Raw genomic sequence first — 22,222 nt, forward strand, 5'->3', positions numbered from 1 at the left:
AATGGCTATGCCAAAACCATTAGACTGAAAAAGGTGGCACTCACCATCCCATAAAATATATTCAAATAGTGATAAAAAAACATGGATGCAGGAGGATGCGGGCAGCGCGGTGTATGATGGCTGCTTCAACGGGTCCTGATGAGGGCTCCGATCTCCCCTACAAAGAAATCCACAAAGGGTACAAAGCCACCGTGCAGCCGAAATTTCAAAGGGAAGACCACAGCTGAAAATGAACACGTATAGGACAATTTAAAGAGACTGGCGTTGTGGACACCACTCTTACTGAAGTGGCTCGCTGGAGTATACACCTAGGCGCATCTGTCAACAGGCAGGCACCACACACCAGAAATGCACTTAAGTCAGGGACTGGAATACATTTGTGAAGTTACGCCACAAAAGTGGTGCAAGTTATCATGCATGCGACGAGCGGGTATAGCCGCACCCCATCCATAATACACCCCCCCCCCCCCACACTGGTGTAGCTAATCAAGATTAAAGTGTAAACTTCTGATTTGCACCAAAAGATTGCGACAAGGTATTTTACACAGAATTCTGGCATAAACATCTTAATGAATTCCCCCGTAATCTACAGGAATCAGTGTTACCACACACTCGTGTGCTTATTCTCTCACACAGATGGACTTGGTTTTCAGATATGTAGATGTGGCACCGCGCAACTCATCCTAAGGCCTGGTGCACACGTCAGTGATTCTGATACGTTTGTGCTTTTCTTTCTACGTACCAGAATCACTGACATACATAGACCCATCACCTACGTTCGGGTGTCCGTCTGCAGAAACGTATATGTGCGCAAAATGGCACAAAACAGAGCACACGCTAACGCAGTGCGCTCCATAGCAGTGAATGGCCCTGCCAGGCGCATGCGTCCGGAACACGCTTGGCAGAGTAGGGGAGGGGCGGTTCGGACGGATCCTCCGACGGGACCTGTGGACGTAGAGAAAAACGCAATGTGAAAGGAACCTAAAACGCTAGTATTACTTAGCACAGATTCAAAGTTTCTACATATCCCAGACTCACACAAATTTCATGACTCCATGTATCTCCTGGGCTACACTTAGCAAAGATGGAGGCTCTAGTAGATCTCTACTAACTTTTGATTCTTTTATTGTGAAACTTTCAAGTCACAGTAAAATTTTCATAGACAAAACCAAGGATGTGGCTCAATAATACTTCAATTTTACCACGACTTGCAGAAACGATGCACACAATTCAGAGGAGCTCTACCACAAACCTGAAAATATAGGTTTGTGCATCAGAGCTCAGGAAACAAAGATGAAAATAAGAGAAGCAGCTTAACCATACCAACTAGACAACCGGCCTAAGCAGAATGTAATATTCATATAGTCTGCCCTTTTATGATTTAATTCCCTAAACACTCATGCGGCCTTTATGAACATGAGACATCTATCGAGTCTGGTGAGAGTCTGGACATCATTAGAACATGACTGTTGTAGAATGTCACACGGGGGGGGTGATTAGAGTGCATTAAAGAGAATCTGTCACCAGGATTTTGCTCTCCCATCTGAGAGCTGCATAATGTAGAGACAGAGACCCTGATTCCAGCGATGTGTCACTTACTGAGCTGTATGCTGTCATTTTGATAAAATCAATGTTTTCTCTGCTGCAGATCTAGCAGTTATACAGAGCTCATGAATACGCTGGACTACCTGCAGCATTCCAAGTAGTCATGTAATGATAATCTACTGTTGATTAAACCGTGATTGTATCAAAACTACACTAAGCAGCCTCTACCTTATGCTGCTCTCAGATTAGGTGGCAAAAACCCGGTGACAGATTCACTTTAATGCCAGAATGTATTCCAAAATTAATTCCATACCATTAATAGCATAATTATAATAAAATAATACAGAGAAACAATCATTGGGCAAATGTGACATATACCCGGTTATACAGTACAAACACCATCTCCCTTTACACATATCTACAGAATAATTTTTCCAGCAGCAAATTGTTAAAAGCACCACTCCAGGGTTTAGATTTTTTTTCAGTGCTGCACTAGCACTTTAAATGCAAGTCACCTGCCACTTGTCATGATCCATCACCTTCCGGCAGCTTCATCTTTTACAGATGTCACTCAAGGGTCCTGCAGTACCATTTTGTAACAGTAACTTGTGACTGGCCAGAAGTTACATCACAAGCTCTCAATACAAGTCTAGGAGAGCCACAACAAGGCTATCATAGACTTGTATTGAGTTGTGACCTCTGGCTCTTCTCCATGAAACACCAGAACTGCCGGCAGGTAACAAATCACAGTAGACCGATGGCGAGGCGGCGATAGGAGATGAAGTCGCCAGAAGGTACGTATAAGACAGGGGCACAGGACTTAGATTTAAAGCACCACTCCAAAATGAAAAAAAATTAACAAAAAATAAATAAAAAAAAAAAAAAAAATGTTGAGTAGTTACTTAAACAGCCTTGTTTGAGCCAGGTTTTATAGTGAGTCCTCTCCCGTGATAGCACTCACTTGCCCAGATTGAGCACTGCCTAAACTTAAAACTTGGTCAAGGATGGTCAATGTGGTGATCTGAAAGTTCTCTTGTTCCTTGGGCAGCAAGGAGGCTACATGAAGTACCCATGCTTTTTGCGTGAATGGGACAACCGTGAAAGGACTCCTCATCACTGGAGCCAAAAAAGTTGGCCAACGAAAACGTCTTTGCAACCTAGACTCATGAACATAATTGTAGAAAGTTTAGTTGAGCCCACTAAAGTTCTCCTTCCACTGCTCCACATTAAGCTGGGACTGAAGAAGCAGTTTGTGAAAGCTCTACTGAAAGGAGGAGAGACTTTTAAAGGGAACCTGTCAGGTCCAATATGCACCCAGAACCACAAGCCGTTCTGGGTGCATATTCCTAATCCTTGCCTAATCATCCCTTTTAGCGTACTAACATGGTAATGGAAGTGCAGCGTCAGAGGATGATCTCACTCAACTCTCTGCTGTCATCGCTGCCCAACGCTGGATTTCGGCTCAGTGCGCATGACCCTGGAGTTTCGGTCATGTGCACTACACCAGTTTGAAGCCAGGACACATACACCCGGCTTCATAGTGCGCATGACCGAAACGCACAGTTGGGGTGTAGGGGTAAGTTAATTAATTAAAAACAAAAACAACATAAAAACAAATCCCCTGACTGTGTGTCCTGTTGGGACCCGGTCACTATCAGCCCTTAGCCACATTGAGACCTATTTTAGACCCATGGTAAGGTTTTAATATTAGAGAGTGTAGGTACTATCCCAACTGGGTACACCTTGACGTTTGGTGGGATAGCTTTATGCTTTTTTTGAACAAAAAACAGTGTTTACTAAGTACCCTATGTTTATATGCACTATGCTTTTATTTAGTTACAAATCAAAAAGGTCCGTGGAGCCTCTGTTAGGAGTTAGTTTATTTAGTTACAGCAGGGTATGTTTTCACAATTTTTTCCTTGGTTTCTCTTTGTCTCATGGCCAGTGTGAACATGAGCTCACAAGTTCCATGTATACCATCTCATACTCTGGCTCACTTTTTTGTTTTTATGTAGTTTTTTTGTATTCAGTACAAATAGGGTGTTGCCCCCTTCCCAGTGAGCTGGGCATTTCATTCTGTGCATCCCCTGACTGTGTCCTGTTGGTGTGTCGCCCTGGGCAAGCCAGGGGACACAGGTCACACCCTACATCCCAGGTAGGAACATCTAAGCTAACCAAAAATCCTTGTTGCCTTCCTCCAGAGGCTGATGATTCACACCAGGGGGTGGGCCAGGCGGTTGGCTCTGCCCACCGAGGAGGACACAGCTCTGGAGGCGGGAGAAACCAGGCAGATTAGCCCAGGCAGGGCTTGAGTGCAGTCGAGTCTAGTCAGGGAGGAGGAAGTGGAAGGAGTGGAGGAGTAGCCTAGACAGGGCTAAAGTAAACAGCTAAGTGAAAGTGAAGGAAGAAAAGTAGTAAAGAAAGAAAGCCTGAAGGGTCCAGCTTTGTGTAGGACCAGGTCAGCAAGGTCAGCAACGGCGGTGACTGTCTGGAGGGGGACCGTTTGGAAGTTCCTGGAAGGACCCCGTAGGCTGTGTGCCCGGCGGTCTGGAGCAGTGTTCCGAAGGACAGTCAGCACCAGGGCAGGGGCCTCTCGGACCCCGGCAAGGCTTGGAGTCGCCATAATTTGCCGAATCCGTCAGTGAAGGGGACGTAGATCCCCCAACAACCAAGTCCCGATTGAAGGCAACAGCCCAGCCAGTGTAGAAGAGACACCGCCACCGCCAAGGCACCCGTTTCTTAGGGCCAGCGCCTGCCGGCAAAGAGTAGAGCTCCCCCGGTCCAGCTTGAAGCCGGGGAGCGGGTTACCGGTGGGGACCCATCGCAACCAACAAGTACACCAGGGTGCAAGGAAAAGGGACATTACCGTCACCTACCGGGAGAGCAAGTGCAGCCGTCCGTGGGACCGTCTATCCAGCAGTTTGGTTTACCGTAAAAACTGTGTCAACGTCTCAGGCTGAGTGAGTACCACAGTGCCGCAAGGCACAGCGCTGCCCCCGCGTCCCTGCGCCCACCAGGCCCTGCACCTCCCTCACCATCACCGGGCCCCGGGATCACCAACCCCTACCCACGGAGGGGCAACACAACACCTGGCTGCTCCGCATCACCATCCCCGGGAGCCCCGTATAGAGCAGCGGTGGTGAAATCACCACAACCGTGGGTGGCGTCACGGACAATAACTATTCCCACACCCAACAAACCCCCTTTCACTCACGGGCGAGGAGTGCCGCTCGAGAAACCCCCGGGATCCGGCCCACCGCTCGAGCCACCACTGAGCAGCAGCCGCCGGACCCGAGCAGAAGGGGTGAGCGTAGTGTGCTGACACCCTCCTCCCCGCCCGCGACATTGGGACCCGGTCGCTCTCAGCCCTTAGCCACATTGAGGATTATTTTAGACCCATGGTAAGGTCTTAATATTAGAGAGTGTAGGTACTATCCCAACTGGGTACACCTTGACATTTGGTGGGATAGCTTTATGCTTTTTTTGATCAAAAAACAGTGTTTACTAAGTACCCTATGTTTATATGCACTACGCTTTTATTTAGTTACAGCAGGGTATGTTTTCACAATTTTTTTCCTTGGTTTCTGTAAGTTAATTAATTGTTTGACCAAATATATTAGGGTAATTTTCAAGCCGATAATTTTTTGTGGCCCCTGAAGGTTGGTAGAAATTTTCAAATGGCCCCCGGCAGAAAAAAGGTTCCCCACCCCTGATGTAAGGAGAGAAGACGGGACAACTCCTGGAAGTACTCCCAGCACCTCTGTTGTAGATGTGTCCATTATGAAATAATTTGGAAATAGCTTTTCTTATAACTAGGGATGTGCAAACTACTCGGTGTACCTTACGAGCATTTTGACACTCAGGTGCTCGGTACTCATTTACAGAGTATATTGGAAGTTTAAGGTGAACTAGAGCATTTTTCTGGAAAATCTTCACATCCCTTTGGTATAACTTTTGTTATTCCTCTTTGAAACGTTTGTTAACTAAACAAGTAGGAATTATGCATAAAAACAAGAAGAAAGCGCAAACGACTAGTAATATAAATAAACCCAATAATTTTATTCAAACAACAACTATAAAACCATGATGACAAGGACTGATAACAAAACAAAAAGTAGGAATTAGTCTATAATAAATCCTATTTAAAATGATCAAAAGAAGAAATGAAGACTTCCTGCAGACACCACAATTGTCTGTAAATTGTCAGTAGCAGCAGATACAAGAAAAAATGTGGAGATTAACGGTTAATGTAAATGCAAAACTCAAAAAAAAAAAAGAAGGGAATTTTGTTTACTTACCGTAAATTCCTTTTCTTCTAGCTCCAATTGGGAGACCCAGACAATTGGGTGTATAGGCTATGCCTCCGGAGGCCAAACAAAGTATTACACTAAAAGTGTAAAGCCCCTCCCCTTCTGCCTATACACCCCCCGTGCTCCCACGGGCTCCTCAGTTTTGGTGCAAAAGCAAGAAGGAGGAAAAAAGTTATAAACTGGTTTAAAGTAAATTCAATCCGAAGGAATATCGGAGAACTGAAACCATTCAACATGAACAACATGTGTACACAAAAAAACAGGGGCGGGTGCTGGGTCTCCCAATTGGAGCTAGAAGAAAAGGAATTTACGGTAAGTAAACAAAATTCCCTTCTTTGTCGCTCCATTGGGAGACCCAGACAATTGGGACGTCCAAAAGCAGTCCCTGGGTGGGTAAATAATACCTCATAATAGAGCCGGAACGGCTCCGTCCTACAGGTGGGCAACCGCCGCCTGAAGGACTCGCCTACCTAGGCTGGCATCTGCCGAAGCATAGGTATGCACCTGATAGTGTTTCGTGAAAGTGTGCAGGCTCGACCAGGTAGCCGCCTGACACACCTGCTGAGCCGTAGCCTGGTGCCTCAAAGCCCAGGACGCACCCACAGCTCTGGTAGAATGGGCCTTCAGCCCTGAGGGAACCAGAAGCCCAGCAGAACGGTAAGCTTCGAGAATTGGTTCCTTGATCCACCGAGCCAGGGTTGATTTGGAAGCCTGTGACCCTTTACGCTGGCCAGCGACAAGGACAAAGAGTGCATCCGAGCGGCGCAGGGGCGCCGTACGAGAAATGTAGAGTCTGAGTGCTCTCACCAGATCTAACAAGTGCAAATCCTTTTCACATTGGTGAACTGGATGAGGACAAAAAGAAGGTAAGGAGATATCCTGATTGAGATGAAAGGGGGATACCACCTTAGGGAGAAATTCCGGAACCGGACGCAGAACCACCTTGTCCTGGTGAAACACCAGGAAGGGGGCTTTGCATGACAGAGCTGCCAGCTCAGACACTCTCCGAAGTGAAGTGACTGCTACTAGGAAAACCACTTTCTGCGAAAGGCGTGCGAGAGAAATATCCCTCATTGGCTCGAACGGTGGTTTCTGAAGAACCATCAGCACCCTGTTCAGATCCCAGGGTTCCAACGGACGTTTGTAAGGAGGGACGATGTGACAAACCCCCTGCAGGAACGTGCGTACCTGTGGAAGTCTGGCCAGGCGCTTCTGAAAAAACACAGAGAGCGCAGAGACTTGTCCCTTAAGGGAGCCGAGTGACAAACCCTTTTCCAATCCGGACTGAAGAAAGGACAGAAAAGTGGGCAATGCAAATGGCCAGGGAGAAAAACCCCCAGCAGAGCACCACGACAGGAATATTTTCCACGTCCTGTGGTAGATCTTGGCGGACGTTGGTTTCCTGGCCTGTCTCATAGTGGCAATGACCTCTTGAGATAATCCTGAAGACGCTAGGATCCAGGACTCAATGGCCACACAGTCAGGTTGAGGGCCGCAGAATTTAGATGGAAAAACGGCCCTTGAGACAGCAAGTCTGGTCGGTCTGGTAATGCCCACGGTTGGCCGACCGTGAGATGCCACAGATCCGGGTACCACGACCTCCTCGGCCAGTCTGGAGCGACGAGGATGGCGCGGCGGCAGTCGGCCCTGATCTTGCGTAACACTCTGGGCAACAGTGCCAGCGGAGGAAACACATAAGGGAGTTGAAACTGCGCCCAATCTTGAACTAAGGAGTCTGCCGCCAGAGCTCTGTGATCGTGAGAACGTGCCATGAATGCCGTGACCTTGTTGTTGTGCCGGGACGCCATTAGGTCGACGTCCGGCATCCCCCAGCGGCAACAGATCTCCTGAAACACGTCCGGGTGAAGGGACCATTCCCCTGCGTCCATGCCCTGGCGACTGAGAAAATCTGCTTCCCAGTTTTCCACGCCTGGGATGTGAACTGCGGAGATGGTGGAGGCCGTGGCTTCCACCCACATCAAAATCCGCCGGATACCTGGAAGGCTTGCCGACTGCGTGTTCCCCCTTGGTGGTTGATGTAAGCCACCGCTGTGGAGTTGTCCGATTGAATTCGGATCTACTTGCCTTCCAGCCACTGCTGGAAAGCTTTCAGGGCAAGATACACTGCCCTGATCTCCAGAACATTGATCTGAAGTGAGGACTCTTGCTGGGTCCACGTACCCTGAGCCCTGTGGTGGAGAAAGACTGCTCCCCACCCTGACAGACTCGCGTCCGTCGTGACCACCGCCCAGGATGGGGGTAGGAAGGATTTCCCCTTCGATAATGAAGTGGGAAGAAGCCACCACCGAAGGGAAGCTTTGGTCGCCTGAGAGAGGGAGACGTTCCTGTCGAGGGACGTCGGCTTCCTGTCCCATTTGCGTAGGATGTCCCATTGAAGAGGACGCAGGTGAAACTGCGCGAAAGGGACTGCCTCCATTGCTGCCACCATCTTCCCCAGGAAGTGCATGAGGCGCCTCAAGGGGTGTGACTGACCTTGAAGGAGAGATTGCACCCCCGTCTGTAGTGAGCGCTGCCTGTTCAGCGGAAGCTTCACTATCGCTGAGAGGGTATGAAACTCCATGCCAAGATATGTCAGCGATTGGGCCGGTGTCAGATTTGACTTTGGAAAATTGATGATCCACCCGAAACTCTGGAGAGTCTCCAGAGCAGCGGTGAGGCTGTGCTGGCATGCCTCTTGAGAGGGAGCCTTGACCAGCAGATCGTCTAAGTAAGGGATCACCGAGTGACCCTGAGAGTGGAGGACCGCGACTACTGTAGCCATGACCTTGGTGAAAACCCGTGGGGCTGTTGCCAGGCCGAACGGCAGTGCCACGAACTGAAGGTGTTCGTCTCCTATGGCGAAGCGCAGAAAGCGCTGATGCTCTGGAGCAATCGGAACGTGGAGATAGGCATCTTTGATATCGATCGATGCAAGGAAATCTCCTTGAGACATTGAGACGATGACGGAGCGGAGGGATTCCATCCGGAACCGCCTGGTCTTTACGTGTTTGTTGAGCAGTTTTAGGTCCAGGACAGGACGGAAAGACCCGTCCTTCTTTGGAACCACAAACAGGTTGGAGTAAAAACCGTGACCCTGTTGCTGAAGAGGAACAGGGACCACCACTCCTTCTGCCTTCAGAGTGCCCAGCGCCTGCAGAAGAGCATCGGCTCGCTCGGGAGGCGGAGATGTCCTGAAGAATCGAGTCGGAGGATGAGAGCTGAACTCTATCTTGTAACCGTGAGACAGAATGTCTCTCACCCAACGGTCTTTTACCTGTGGCAGCCAGGTGTCGCAAAAGCGGGAGAGCCTGCCACCGACCGAGGATGCGTTGTGAAGCGGCCGTAAGTCATGAGGAAGCCGCCTTGGTAGCGGCACCTCCGGCGGTCTTTTTAGGGCGTGACTTAGACCGCCATGAATCGGAGTTCCTCTGATCCTTCTGAGGCCTTTTGGACGAGGAGAATTGGGACCTGCCCGCACCCCGAAAGGACCGAAACCTCGACTGTCCCCTCCTTTGTTGGAGCAAGTTTGGTTTGGCCTGGGGTAGGGATGTTTCCTTTCCCTTGGATTGCTTGATGATTTCATCCAATCTCTCACCAAACAAACGGTCGCCAGAAAATGGCAAACCGGTTAAGCACTTTTTGGAAGCCGAATCTGCCTTCCATTCCCGTAGCCACAAGGCCCTGCGTATTGCCACCGAATTGTCGGCTGCAACCGCCGTACGGCTCGCAGAGTCCAGGACAGCATTAATAGCGTAGGACGCAAATGCCGACGTTTGAGATGTTATGGAAGCCACTTGCGGCGCAGACGTACGTGTGAGTGCGTCAATTTGCGCTTGACCCGCTGAGATAGCTTGGAGTGCCCATACGGCTGCGAATGCTGGAGCAAAAGACGCGCCGATAGCTTCATAGATGGATTTCAACCAGAGCTCCATCTGTCTGTCAGTGGCATCCTTGAGTGAAGCCCCATCTTCCACAGCAACTATGGATCTAGCCGCCAGTCTGGAGATTGGAGGATCCACCTTGGGACACTGAGTCCAGCCCTTGACCACGTCAGGGGGGGAAGGGATAACGTGCATCCTTAAGGCGCTTAGAAAAAACGCTTATCTGGACAGGCCCGGTGTTTCTGGACTGCCTCTCTGAAGTCAGAGTGGTCCAGAAACATACTCGTTGTACACTTGGGGAACCTGAAACGGAATTTCTCCTGCTGAGAAGCTGACTCCTCTACTGGAGGAGCTGAGGGAGAAATATCCAACATTTGATTTATGGACGCGATAAGATCATTCACTATGGCGTCCCCATCAGGAGTATCAAGGTTGAGAGCGGCCTCAGGATCAGAATCCTGATCAGCTACCTCCGGTTCATCATACAGAGAGTCCTCCCGCTGAGACCCTGAACAATGTGATGATGTCGAGGGAATTTCCCAGCGAGGTCGCTTAGGCGGTCTGGGACTGCGGTCCGTGTCAGAGACCTCACCCTGGGATCTATGAGACACCCCGGGGGGACATGGTTGTTCCAACTGAGGGGAACCAGGTGGCAATGATTCCACAGTGCCCATGGTCTGAGATACCGGTCTGGACTGCAAAGCTTCTAGTATCTTAGCCATAGTCTCAGAAAGCCTTTCAGTAAAAACTGTAAACTCTGTCCATGTCACCTGGACAGTGTTAGCAGGTGGTTCCCCCTGGGCCACCCTTAGCAGGGGCTCCGGCTGAGTAAGTGCCACAGGGGCCGAGCAGTGCACACAATGAGGGTCAGTGGAACCTGCCGGTAGTGAAGCCGTACATGCGGCGCAGGCAGCATAGTAAGCCTGTGTTTTGGCACCCCTGCTTCTTGTGGGCGCCATGCTGTTGTCTCCCCTGAGCAACCCAGGAGGGTATATAGCCAAAAATCAACCGTGCACTATACAGTGTAAAATATAGCCTATAATCATATAATCTATAAGTACACTTCTGCACAAGTGGGGCCAGCACCAGAGGTGCTGCTTACCGGCCGCTCAAAGCGGTTGTGTGGCCACCAGAATCCCTGCCTGGGTCTCCCAGAGCTTGTCTCCCCCCTCCAGCGTCAGAAGAGCTGACAGGAATGGCTGCCGGCGTCCTGAGGAGAGGAGGGGGCCGTGGGCGTGCCCAGAAAGTGCGGGAAACTGGTGCCCCACTGTGCACAGTGAGGGGGGTGGAGTATGCAAAGCATGCTCCAGCCCTCAGTGCTGACATTCTGTACAGAGTCCCGCCCTTCCCCTGACTGGCAGGCCTGGGGGCGGGAAGAAAATGAGACTAGGCCGCAAAAGCCGGGGACTATAGTTATAAGCGCGGCCGCCGTATAAGCGCGGTCGGCGCGGATGTCCCCGGCGCACTAACAGTCCCAGCCGCGCCGCATGTACAACAATGGCAGCGGCGGTCAGCGCGGTAGTCCCCAATACACTCACACACCCAGCCACGCTGCAGCGTGTGATGGCACAAGTGCGGTCAGCGCCGCGGTCCCCGGCGCACTAACACACCCAGCAATGCTGGAGTGTTTCTGTGCGCGGTCCCCACGGGGACACAGAGTACCTCAAAGTAGCAGGGCCATGTCCCTGACAATACTCGGCTCCTTATCCAGCAGAGTCCCCAGGGGCTGTGGATGGAGCACGGTCTCAGTGCCTGGAGACCGATTAGGATCCCACTTCACCCAGAGCCCTAAAGGGGATGGGGAAGGAAAACAGCATGTGGGCTCCAGCCTCCGTACCCGCAATGGATACCTCAACCTTAACAACACCGCCGACAAGAGTGGGGTGAGAAGGGAGCATGCTGGGGGCCCCGTTAAGGGCCCTCTTTTCTTCCATCCGACATAGTCAGCAGCTGCTGCTGACTAATCTGTGGAGCTATGCGTGCATGTCTGCCTCCTTCGCACAAAGCAAAAAACTGAGGAGCCCGTGGGAGCACGGGGGGTGTATAGGCAGAAGGGGAGGGGCTTTACACTTTTAGTGTAATACTTTGTGCGGCCTCCGGAGGCATAGCCTATACACCCAATTGTCTGGGTCTCCCAATGGAGCGACAAAGAAAAAAATACTTCCCTCTATAAAAATATATAGCTACATTCATCAGCACATGTTTTGAACCTATATTAGTTTCTAAAGGACATCTGAGAATTTGGCAAATCGGTATTAAAAATGAGAGAAGTAAAAAGGGATATGTACTGTATGCAAGCAGTGATTTGCTGCAAGTATAATCTGTCACCCACATCACACAGGCACAGAATTATAAATTATAATAGGTATAACTTTCAAATCACAATAAAACCATATTCACACACGATGCATTTAGCAGCATTTTTCCCTAGTATTTGGGTTTTTTAAATGAATATTTACAGTGAGCTGGAGGATACGAATATCTAATACTGTGTTTAGAATCAAAGTAAATTACAGAAAGAGTATTTGGCTAGAATGCACCTAAATTATTAATAAGCATTCCCCTGTAGGCAAGTCCATTGCATGTTTAATAGTATGTATTTGTGCATTAACTGAGCATTTGTGCTACTAATTTGTACCAAAAATAGTCCGAAACGATGCATGATGTTGTGACTAATTGGGGTTGTCTGACGTTAACGAAAAAGGAAGATAATGTAAAAATTAGAAAAATCAGGCATATTTGCTCTTAACCCTTGACTTCCAGTGCAGGCTGCCCGTTGCTCTCCATTGGCAATAAAAGTGATAATGTCCCATTCTGCAGCCATTTGAATGCTGGGGACTGATCGGCTGCAGCGTTCAACTTATGGGAACTACAAATTATTGTAAGCATGTCTGATGACAAAAAACATTCTAGTCACCTGGCCACTACAGCCAATCACAGCCTCCAGAGGTCATGTGATCAAGGAACGCAACGTCATCACTTCTGATCCTGATAGAAAACATTGTAGCAGGCTGCACTGAAGTGTGTGAGACTATGCCAGATTTATTTAAAGGGAACCTGTCAGATGCAATATGTACCCAGAACCATGAGCAGTTCTTGGTGCATAGTTCTAATCCCCTGCCTAAACGTCCCAGCATCTAGTGTCATACATAAAGAGATCATTAGATAAAGTATTTCTAAAGATCCTTTATGATATGTTAATGAGCTCAGGACTAGTCACAAGGGCATTAGTTGCCCCTGACTAGTCCGCCCTCTTAACATGTTAGCACACCCATAGGGGCGTGCTAACATGCTATTCAATGCCCATTAACCAGCGGCATTGGCACTGACGCGCGTACCTGTATCAGTTGTCACAGCTTCAGAACACCGGGTTTAGGGTCAGTGCGCATGATAAGGAGTCCCGGCACTTCCGGTCATGCGCACTAGACGTCTGAAGCCAGGATGCGTACACCCAGCTTTCTAGTGCGCATGACTGGAAATGCTGAGGGATTCACACTGAGCCTAAACCCAGCGACTGAGATGGTGACTATGGACACAGGTACGCGCGTCACCCCTGATGACGCTCGACAATGGGCATTGAATAGTATGCTATCACACCCATGTGGGTGTGCTAAGAGAGCGGCATGAGCGCAGGAACTAGTCCCTGTGCTCTTTAGCATATCAAAAGGATCTTTAGAAATACATTTTCTAAAGATCTCTATGTATGCTTGTATATGCTGTGACAGTTAGGCAGGGATTAGATATATGCACCTGGAACTGCTCGTGGTTCTGGGTGCATATTGCACCTGACAGGTTCCCTTTAATTTACACCACTACCTGCCTTCACTGCAATTTTCACCATGATCAAGGATGGATGACCCCTTTGACTCAATATTTCTTGTGTATTTCACAGTACTACACAAAGACAAAAAGTGGCATTACAAAAACATGGCTTCTGGGTCATGTTGGAGAATAAAACAAACAGCTACAGGTTTTTGGGGTACTGTGTTGAGCAGATAGCGCTGTGTTCATTTTTAGACTTTGTTAATACTATACAGCAGAATTCTGTAAGCGCCAAGATTTTGTGCAAACATAGAATATATAAAACCTAAACTGCATTAATGCTATATGGAATTTACTTCGAAAAATGAAGGTACAGTACTTGCAATGTATATTGGCCAATTCACGTGAGCCCATGAACCACGGCAAGGTGACTTTTCTTTGATGGGACCCTACCCCGTCTATATATTTGTAGACTTAGTCCATGAGAGGCATGAAATTAGGATAGGGTCCCTCAAAGAAACATCACCTTGCCGTGGTTGATGGGCTCACATGATTTGGACATTATGTGTGCTAAGTACCTTAATTTTTTTAAGTAGATTTCAAATAGCATTAAAGCAGTTTAAGTTTCATATATTCTATGTTTTCATATACATTGGCACCCTTATTCTAAATGGTTATTAAAAACACATATGTATATTTTTAAAATCACCAAAAAGTGTAACATCAACTTTGCCCCTTTATGTGTTAGATATAGTAGCAATTCTATATTACTATAAACCATCAATACTCAATTCTGTACGATCAGTACACAAGATTGTTATCTAAAGAAACTATTGCGGCTGTGACTTGACTTGGGCTCGTCTTGTTACAATGCACTGTGTAGCTGGCAGTAAACAAGTAATGCACACAATACGCTGTATTCATATATATCCGGCCATTGAATGCTCTCATTTTCAGCACAGTTGTAGAAATCTTACTCCTCTTGTGCTATTCATACAACAGTCATTGGGTCACTGCCTTTCCTAACAAAGTCTGTATACGTGGCTGTAAATACTCACCCACACAGAGGATATTGAAACAAAAGCCATGATTAATTGATTTGTTAACCAGTTGATCCGGCAGACTGTCAAAACCCACGTGTCCAGAAAGAGGTAAAGAACGACACCCATCACCCTAAAATAATTTGAGAAAGACAAAAAAATTAGGAGATAAACTGAATATATTATTCACACGACAGAACCTAGTATATAAATAGGAGATATCGATACCCATAAGGCAATCATGAGATATTGCACAACTTCTACATTCAGACAAACAGGAAGGTTGGTGAATTGGTGGAGAGGTCTGTGCCGCATACAAAACAGGTGCTCACTGTTCAGGAGACATGAGCTGGAACAAGCAGAGACTAAAGACACCGGAATCACCCGTGTCCGAAAGCCAAGAGACAGCTCAGCTGAGAAGCATGGGGCATTCGCAAGGGGCTAGGACCTCTGAATGAAATATCTCATTACCACTGGTGAAAGTTGTCGGAGAGCAAATGTACAGCGACTCAAACTCTTAAATCAGGGTGTATTTTTTTTATTCAACTTCCATCACTATACAGTGTTATGCAATTTATCCTTTTTTATTTGCTTCCACATTTCAATAGTACTTTATGTAGAGGGTCACATCAATAAGGAAGGACCACTAAGGAGGGACGCTCCACTGCACTGCGTCCCAGGTCCCCATGCTGGCCGGAAGCAATATGGTAGTACCAGATGTTGTGTGTCTTTGTGCGATCTGATGTGTGAGCGCACAATCTGCAGTGTGTGTGTGTGTGTGTATATATATATGTGTATATGTGTGTGTGTGTGTGTGTGTGTGTGTGTGTGGTGTGTGTGTGTGTGTGTGTGGTGTGTGTGTGTGTGTCTGGGGTTTTTCATAATATTGTTATGTCACACGATCCCTGAGACCAATCCACACCGACTTCACTCTTCAGATGAATCAAACATCATAAGGATGGCCCAGAGATGTGGTTGTTATAAGTCTCAGCCCCATATCCCCCTCCGCCGTGTACACCTAGCTCAAAGGGGGAATCTGGGTATACCCCTTGATCATTTTCCTTGTGTCCGCTGAGCTCCTCCCCAGGGACCCATGTGATGGATCATCCGCAGATCTGACTTCCTCTTGATGTTTGATTCCTCTGAAGAGTGAAGCCGGCACTGATTAGGGGGCACAGGGCCCGTGTGATGCAACAGTATGATGCGAGCTTTGGGAGAGCGACTACAAGGGCACCAGCACCGGAGGAGAGTATAGGTGCTGTTATTTTACCAGGGGGAAACATGCTGATTGAGAAGGGCATCATCCGAGTAGTGGAAAACCCCTTTAACCACTTTAGACCTGAAAAGCAGCTTCAAGAAGTGACCGGTTCATTCTTCTGGTAGCCGCTATGTTATATATGGAAGAAAAAATTAAATGAAAACAAAAAAACACATTTGCAGAAAAGGTACTGCAAAAAAATACATTAGAAAACGAAAATGCAAGGAGAAGACTGCCATTACTTCCAATACGATGTGTTTAATTAAGCCACATACTCCAAGTGATATCGCAGAATTTAGAGAGCAAACCATCAGATTTTTTGCTATAACATCAGAGAGCAGCAATAAATAGGGATAGATTTGCAAGGGGGATGGCAGTCTTGGGCTGATCTTGAAGTAAGAAAGAAGAAGAAGAAGAAATACAGCAGGGACTAAAACATAACTTTTACTGATAACTAGATAAAATCAATAATAATAACAATAGTAAAGTGCTAGTGCATATAATGTGCAAAGAACAAGATGCCACATGGCAGCGCATAGGCTTGATCTCACCCAAGCTTCATCCATGAGCTGGACTGCACATCGGTCCCAGAATGAGAGGTCACAGGCCGGAAGGATAAAGTGGAAGGGTATGTTACAAACCCTGTCGTGCCCGTGAATAAACTTCCGCCCTGACAAGGGCAGCACCCAAATGGAATGTCTGCCCCACAACCAAAAAAGCAAACAAATAGTTCCTCCTGCCACTGCAGGTCGATCTTTCCCAATTTTTTCCTCCGTCTCCCCTGAGGAACTCTCACTACTGAGAGGGAAACGCGTCGGGAGGAACTATTTGTTTGCTTTTTTGGTTGTGGGGCAGACATTCCATTTGGGTGCTGCCCTTGTCAGGGCGGAAGTTTATTCACGGGCACGACAGGGTTTGTAACATACCCTTCCACTTTATCCTTCCGGCCTGTGACCTCTCATTCTGGGACCGATGTGCAGTCCAGCTCATGGATGAAGCTTGGGTGAGATCAAGCCTATGCGCTGCCATGTGGCATCTTGTTCTTTGCACATTATATGCACTAGCACTTTACTATTGTTATTATTATTGATTTTATCTAGTTATCAGTAAAAGTTATGTTTTAGTCCCTGCTGTATTTCTATTTAATTTTTGGACTATTGGGCATTACATCTTCTGCTTAGCAGACCTGCTGTTATATGATCTTGAAGTAAGCCATGCTCCTCCTCTGCGACTCAGAAGATAGTGGTAGGAGGTAATAGAAGAGCAATTGGGGAATAAAGGGGATGCTATAACCAATATAATACACAGGCCTGAGAAAAGATATACAGTGGAACCTTGGTTAACGAGAACAATCTGTTCTGTGAGTGTGCTTATTAACCAAGTTACTCGTTCAGCAAAGCAAGATTTCCCATAGGAAATCATTGCAATGCTGACAATTCGTTCCACAACTTGTTCAATGTCCCATCCTGGTCCCCTATTGTGCCATTACACACACACAAGCACACGCACGCACATATTATGCTCACCTTACCTTCCGTTCCATCGCCGGTCTCCTGGGACTTGCTGTACTCCGGTACGAGCTGTGTATCGGGTAACCATCACAACGAGGGAGGAACTTCCGCTCCCAGAGCACTAACGTCAAAGGCAGGAGCCGCTTGCATCTGATTGGCCAGCGCGCTGCCTTTGAGTAGCGGCTGACTGGGGAAGTTCCTGCCTAGTCGCGATGCTTGACAATACACATCCTGGAGCGGTGAACTACAGGACCCAGGAGACCGGCGATGGAACGGAAGATCCACATATTATGCTCACCTTACTTTCCGATCCATCGCTGGCCTCCTGGGTCTTTTAGTTCGCCGCGAGGATTCCTCCCTCGTCGCAGTGTACCGGCGAACTACAAGAACCATGAGGCCGGCGATGGAACGGAAGGCAAGATGAGCATAATACTGTATGTGTGTGCGTGTGTGTGTGTGTTTGTGGGGGCTTGTGTGCGTTTGTGTGGACTGCAAGAGCGGGTCAGAGCGCGGTGGATGTACGGAACCGGAAGTGTGTGCGGTGAGGATTTGCTCGTACAGCAAAGCTTTCTCGTAAACAGAGTTACAAATTTACAGAAAGCTTTGCTTGTTAAGCGAAATTCTCGTTAACTGGGTTACTCGTTAAGCGAGGTGCCACTGTATACGTTACTTTTTGGCCATCACAGTATTCTCTGAACATTTATGGTATATTCAGATGATATACTGTACCATGAATGGCTGAAAGACCATCACTTAATGTGAGAATCCGGGTCACACATCTATAATTCTGCATAACAAAAAGGAATTTAAGACCCTGTGCACACGGTGTGTTTTTTGACGCAGTTTGTTGCTTAAATCTGCAAGTCTTTCCTTCTCCCAGCAAAGTCTATGAGAATTCAGAAATGCAAAGTTGCTTCAGGTAAATGATTGCTGTCAAGAAGTCATTCTATTTTACAAAATAATCCAATATCCCTTTGTTAAAATGTGGAACCAGAGTCCATTTAGTTCAAGCTTCATTTGGGAAGGTGTGGAGGAAGGTTAGACAATAAGAAGCCTCAGTACAACAAAGCATGACCACAATGCAAGAGGCTGAAGATAAAAAGCCTTCAGTGCGATCTTTAGTTGGAAGTGGAACTCTCCATGGTGATAAAGTTATTATTACACTAAATATTTATACTTGTATGTCTCTGGAGATGATACATCTGGACGACAACAATGCCGCCACTCTCCAAAGCCGCAGAGTGTTCACCAATGTAAATACTGAATGTACCGCCAACAAAAAAGTGCAAGCTAATGAATGTGTGACCCAATTATCACAAAACTATTACAAACCTTAAAGCGGTTGTCCGGTCTTAAATGACAAGTCTAAAGGCCCCTTTATGCACAGACTTTCTAGCGATCCCACCAGCGATCCCGACCTGGCTGGGATCGCTGCAAAGTCACTGTGAGCTGTCAAACAGGCAGATATGGCCAACGACGCTGCAGCGATACGGACCTGCAGAACGACCTCGCTGGTCGTTGGGGGATGTGTCACACAGCAGCTATTTGACGACTCACACCTATGTTAGGGGCGTGGTGTTTGGCGCTGAAGCCACCTAGGTGTCCTTTTTACACACCCCCCTCAGCTCCGATTGCTGATCGCTAGTGCGTTCTTACTGGCGACCCAGAGCTTGGAAAGATTGGCAAAAGTCGCGCTTGTATATCCTTTGTTCCTGAGCTTCTGTTGCTTAGCGGATCTTTGTAGCGTTCTCTGTGCGGCGACTCCACACTGGTTTATCAATACAGCATCCATACAGCTTCAATCAAATGATGCTTACCGTATAGGCTTTATAGTATTGCAGACTGGAGAACTCTCTAATGATCCGCAAACCAGCACGCTCAGGAACAAGGTAGCTTTGAAACAAAGGACGGAAGCGCTAAAGTTGCCTTCTTTTCAGTGAAAGCCGCCCAATCAGAAAGCAACAGCGACCACCAATCGGACGTAAGGGGGTGGGAAAGGGAACGCTAGCACGCCTATGGGCTGGGTCGCTAACGATGTCATTGTAACGGTGTCAAACACACCGATGCATGCTGCACAGCGGGAAACAAAGGACCAAAAAATGTTCCTGAACAATTTGTAGCGATCAGCGACCTCACAGCGGGGGCTAGGTCGCTGATGCGTGTCACACACTGCAATGTCGCTGGGGAGGTCACTATTACGTAAAAATACAGCCTTAAGACAACCAATGCCTATCTGTATAGATGTCATGGTGAATCAGACAATCAAACACAAGGACTCCAGACCAGAAAGTTTGGACACACCTTCTCATCTCTAGAACAACTGTTAAGAGGAGACTTTGTGCAGCAGGCCTTCACGGTAAAGTAGCTGCTAGGAAACCACTGCTAAGGACAGGCAACAAGCAGAATAGACTTGTTTGGGCTGAAGAACACAAGGAATGGACATTAGACCAGTGGAAATCTGTGCTTTGGTCTGAAGAGTCCAAATTTGAGATCTTTGGATCCAACCACCGTGTCTTTGTAGAAAAGGTGATTGGATGGACTCTACATGCCTGGTTCCCACCGTGAAGCATGGAGGAGGAGGTGCTTTGCTGCTGACACTGTTGGGGATTTATTCAAAATTGAAGGCATACTAAACCAGCATGGCTACCACAGCATCTTGCAGCGGCATGCTATTCCATCCAGTTTGCGTTTATTTGGACCATCATTTATTTTTCAACAGAACAATGACCCCAAACACACCTCCAGGCTGTGTAAGGGCTATTTGACTAAGAAGGAGAGTGATGGGGTGCTACGCCAGATGACCTGGTCTCCACAGTCACCAGACCTGAACCCAATCGAGATGGTTTGGGGTGAGCTGGACCGCAGAGTGAAGGCAAAGGTGCCAACAAGTGCTAAGCATCCCTGGGAACTCCTTCAAGACTGTTGGAAGACCATTTCCGGTGACTACCTCTTGAAGCTCATCAAGAGAATGCCAAGAGTGTGCAAAGCAGTAATGAAAGCAAAAGGTGGCTACTTTGAAGAACTTAGAATATAAGACATATTATCAGTTGTTTCACACTTTAAGTATTTCATTCCACATGTTTTAATTCATAGTTTTGATGCCTTCAATGTGAATCTACAATTTTTAGAGTCATGAATATAAAGAAAACTTTTAGAATGAGAAGTGTCCAAACTTTTGGTCTTTACTGTAATTATATATATTTATATTTCTTGGTCGCAAGACCTCATTGGTAATTTAAAAGACCACCCGAAGTGTACGGCGGTGCGCTTCTGCATCCTCAGCTCTGCACATCTAATTGGTCTTTTGAGAAATGTGTTGGCTTCTCATCATCAGAGCTCCTATAGGTCTGCAAGGAATTTAAAGGGAACCCGGCGCCAAAACAACGCAGTTCATTGAGCAGGCATCATGTTCTAGAGCGTAACCTGCGATTTATTTATTTGGACCAATGAGCTCTCTGGGATCCCAGTTGGCACCCCATCAATGATTGGCAGCTTAATTTGTAAAAGTGTACAGAGATATCTGTCAATCACTGATGGGACGCCCACTGGACTGAAAATCTGAGGAAGAACAAAGAATTAAAACACGTTATAATTAATATTTTATTACAAATATACTGTATATCTATATATCTATCAACCTACTTTGCTTGCCCTCCTCGTACATTATGCCATCAGATCATACTGCATTTTTATGGTAGCAGGTTCTTAGAGGAGTTGTCCAGTCTAATTCTGTAAGTCTACATTCCCTCTATGTGTCACTATCTGACTGCAAACTTGTGAATCCTCACATCGTGCGCTGTGAGGATTCTCCGGTGTCAGAGTCGGGACCAGTGGTCATGTAACCGCGAGTATGTGATATGTAGAATCCAGGCCATAATCCAACTAGACTGTTTCCAGCCTCACACAATACACTTGAAACAAGCGCCTAGCCGGAAACAGTTTTGTCGGATTCTGTTCGGTAGCCTGTATATTGCATACTCGCATCCATGTGACCACTGTTGCCGGCTCTGACCCCGGAGAATCCTTACAGTGTACAGTGCGTGTGATGTGAGGATTCACAAGTCTGCAGTCAGAGTGACACTGATGGACTGCAGACTTGTGGGATTAGACCAGACAACACCTTTAAAAGGCCCAAAAGAAAAACATTTACCAAAGTCTGCTTATTCTTTGAGGATATATAAATATGAAATAAATGCATGATGAGGAGCCCCCATGCGCATACATGCCTCCACTGAGATAAGAGGAGGCAGTGGTCGCACTAAATTAACAAATGTTGTTCAAAGAACCAAAATAAAATAAAACAAAAAACATTATACAGTTAGGTCCAGAAATATTTGGACAGTGACACAATTTTCGCGAGTTGGGCTCTGCATGCCACCACATTGGATTTGAAATGAAACCTCTACAACAGAATTCAAGTGCAGATTGTAACGTTTAATTTGAAGGTTTGAACAAAAATATCTGATAGAAATTGTAGGAATTGTACACATTTCTTTACAAACACTCCACATTTTAGGAGGTCAAAAGTAATTGGACAAATAAACCAAACCCAAACAAAATATTTTTATTTTCAATATTTTGTTGCGAATCCTTTGGAGGCAATCACTGCCTTAAGTCTGGAACCCATGGACATCACCAAACGCTGGGTTTCCTCCTTCTTAATGCTTTGCCAGGCCTTTACAGCCGCAGCCTTCAGGTCTTGCTTGTTTGTGGGTCTTTCCGTCTTAAGTCTGGATTTGAGCAAGTGAAATGCATGCTCAATTGGGTTAAGATCTGGTGATTGACTTGGCCATTGCAGAATGTTCCACTTTTTTGCACTCATGAACTCCTGGGTAGCTTTGGCTGTATGCTTGGGGTCATTGTCCATCTGTACTATGAAGCGCCGTCCGATCAACTTTGCGGCATTTGGCTGAAT

General features: G+C 47.1%; 1 protein-coding gene across 4 annotated transcripts in view; it reads right to left on the minus strand.

Annotated features, from left to right (window-relative positions):
* Positions 1 to 22,222, minus strand: part of SEPTIN6 (septin 6) — a 139,818-nt gene that overhangs the window by 103,561 nt on the left and 14,035 nt on the right. For all 4 annotated transcript variants that reach the window (XM_075323840.1, XM_075323838.1, XM_075323841.1 and 1 more), the window contains exon 2: positions 14,557 to 14,671. In XM_075323840.1, coding sequence (XP_075179955.1) covers positions 14,557 to 14,671 — 115 coding nt within the window. The remainder of the gene's footprint in view (positions 1 to 14,556; positions 14,672 to 22,222) is intronic.

This window comes from Anomaloglossus baeobatrachus, chromosome 9 (assembly GCF_048569485.1).
Source record: "Anomaloglossus baeobatrachus isolate aAnoBae1 chromosome 9, aAnoBae1.hap1, whole genome shotgun sequence".
NCBI classification, from domain to species: Eukaryota; Metazoa; Chordata; class Amphibia; order Anura; family Aromobatidae; genus Anomaloglossus; species Anomaloglossus baeobatrachus.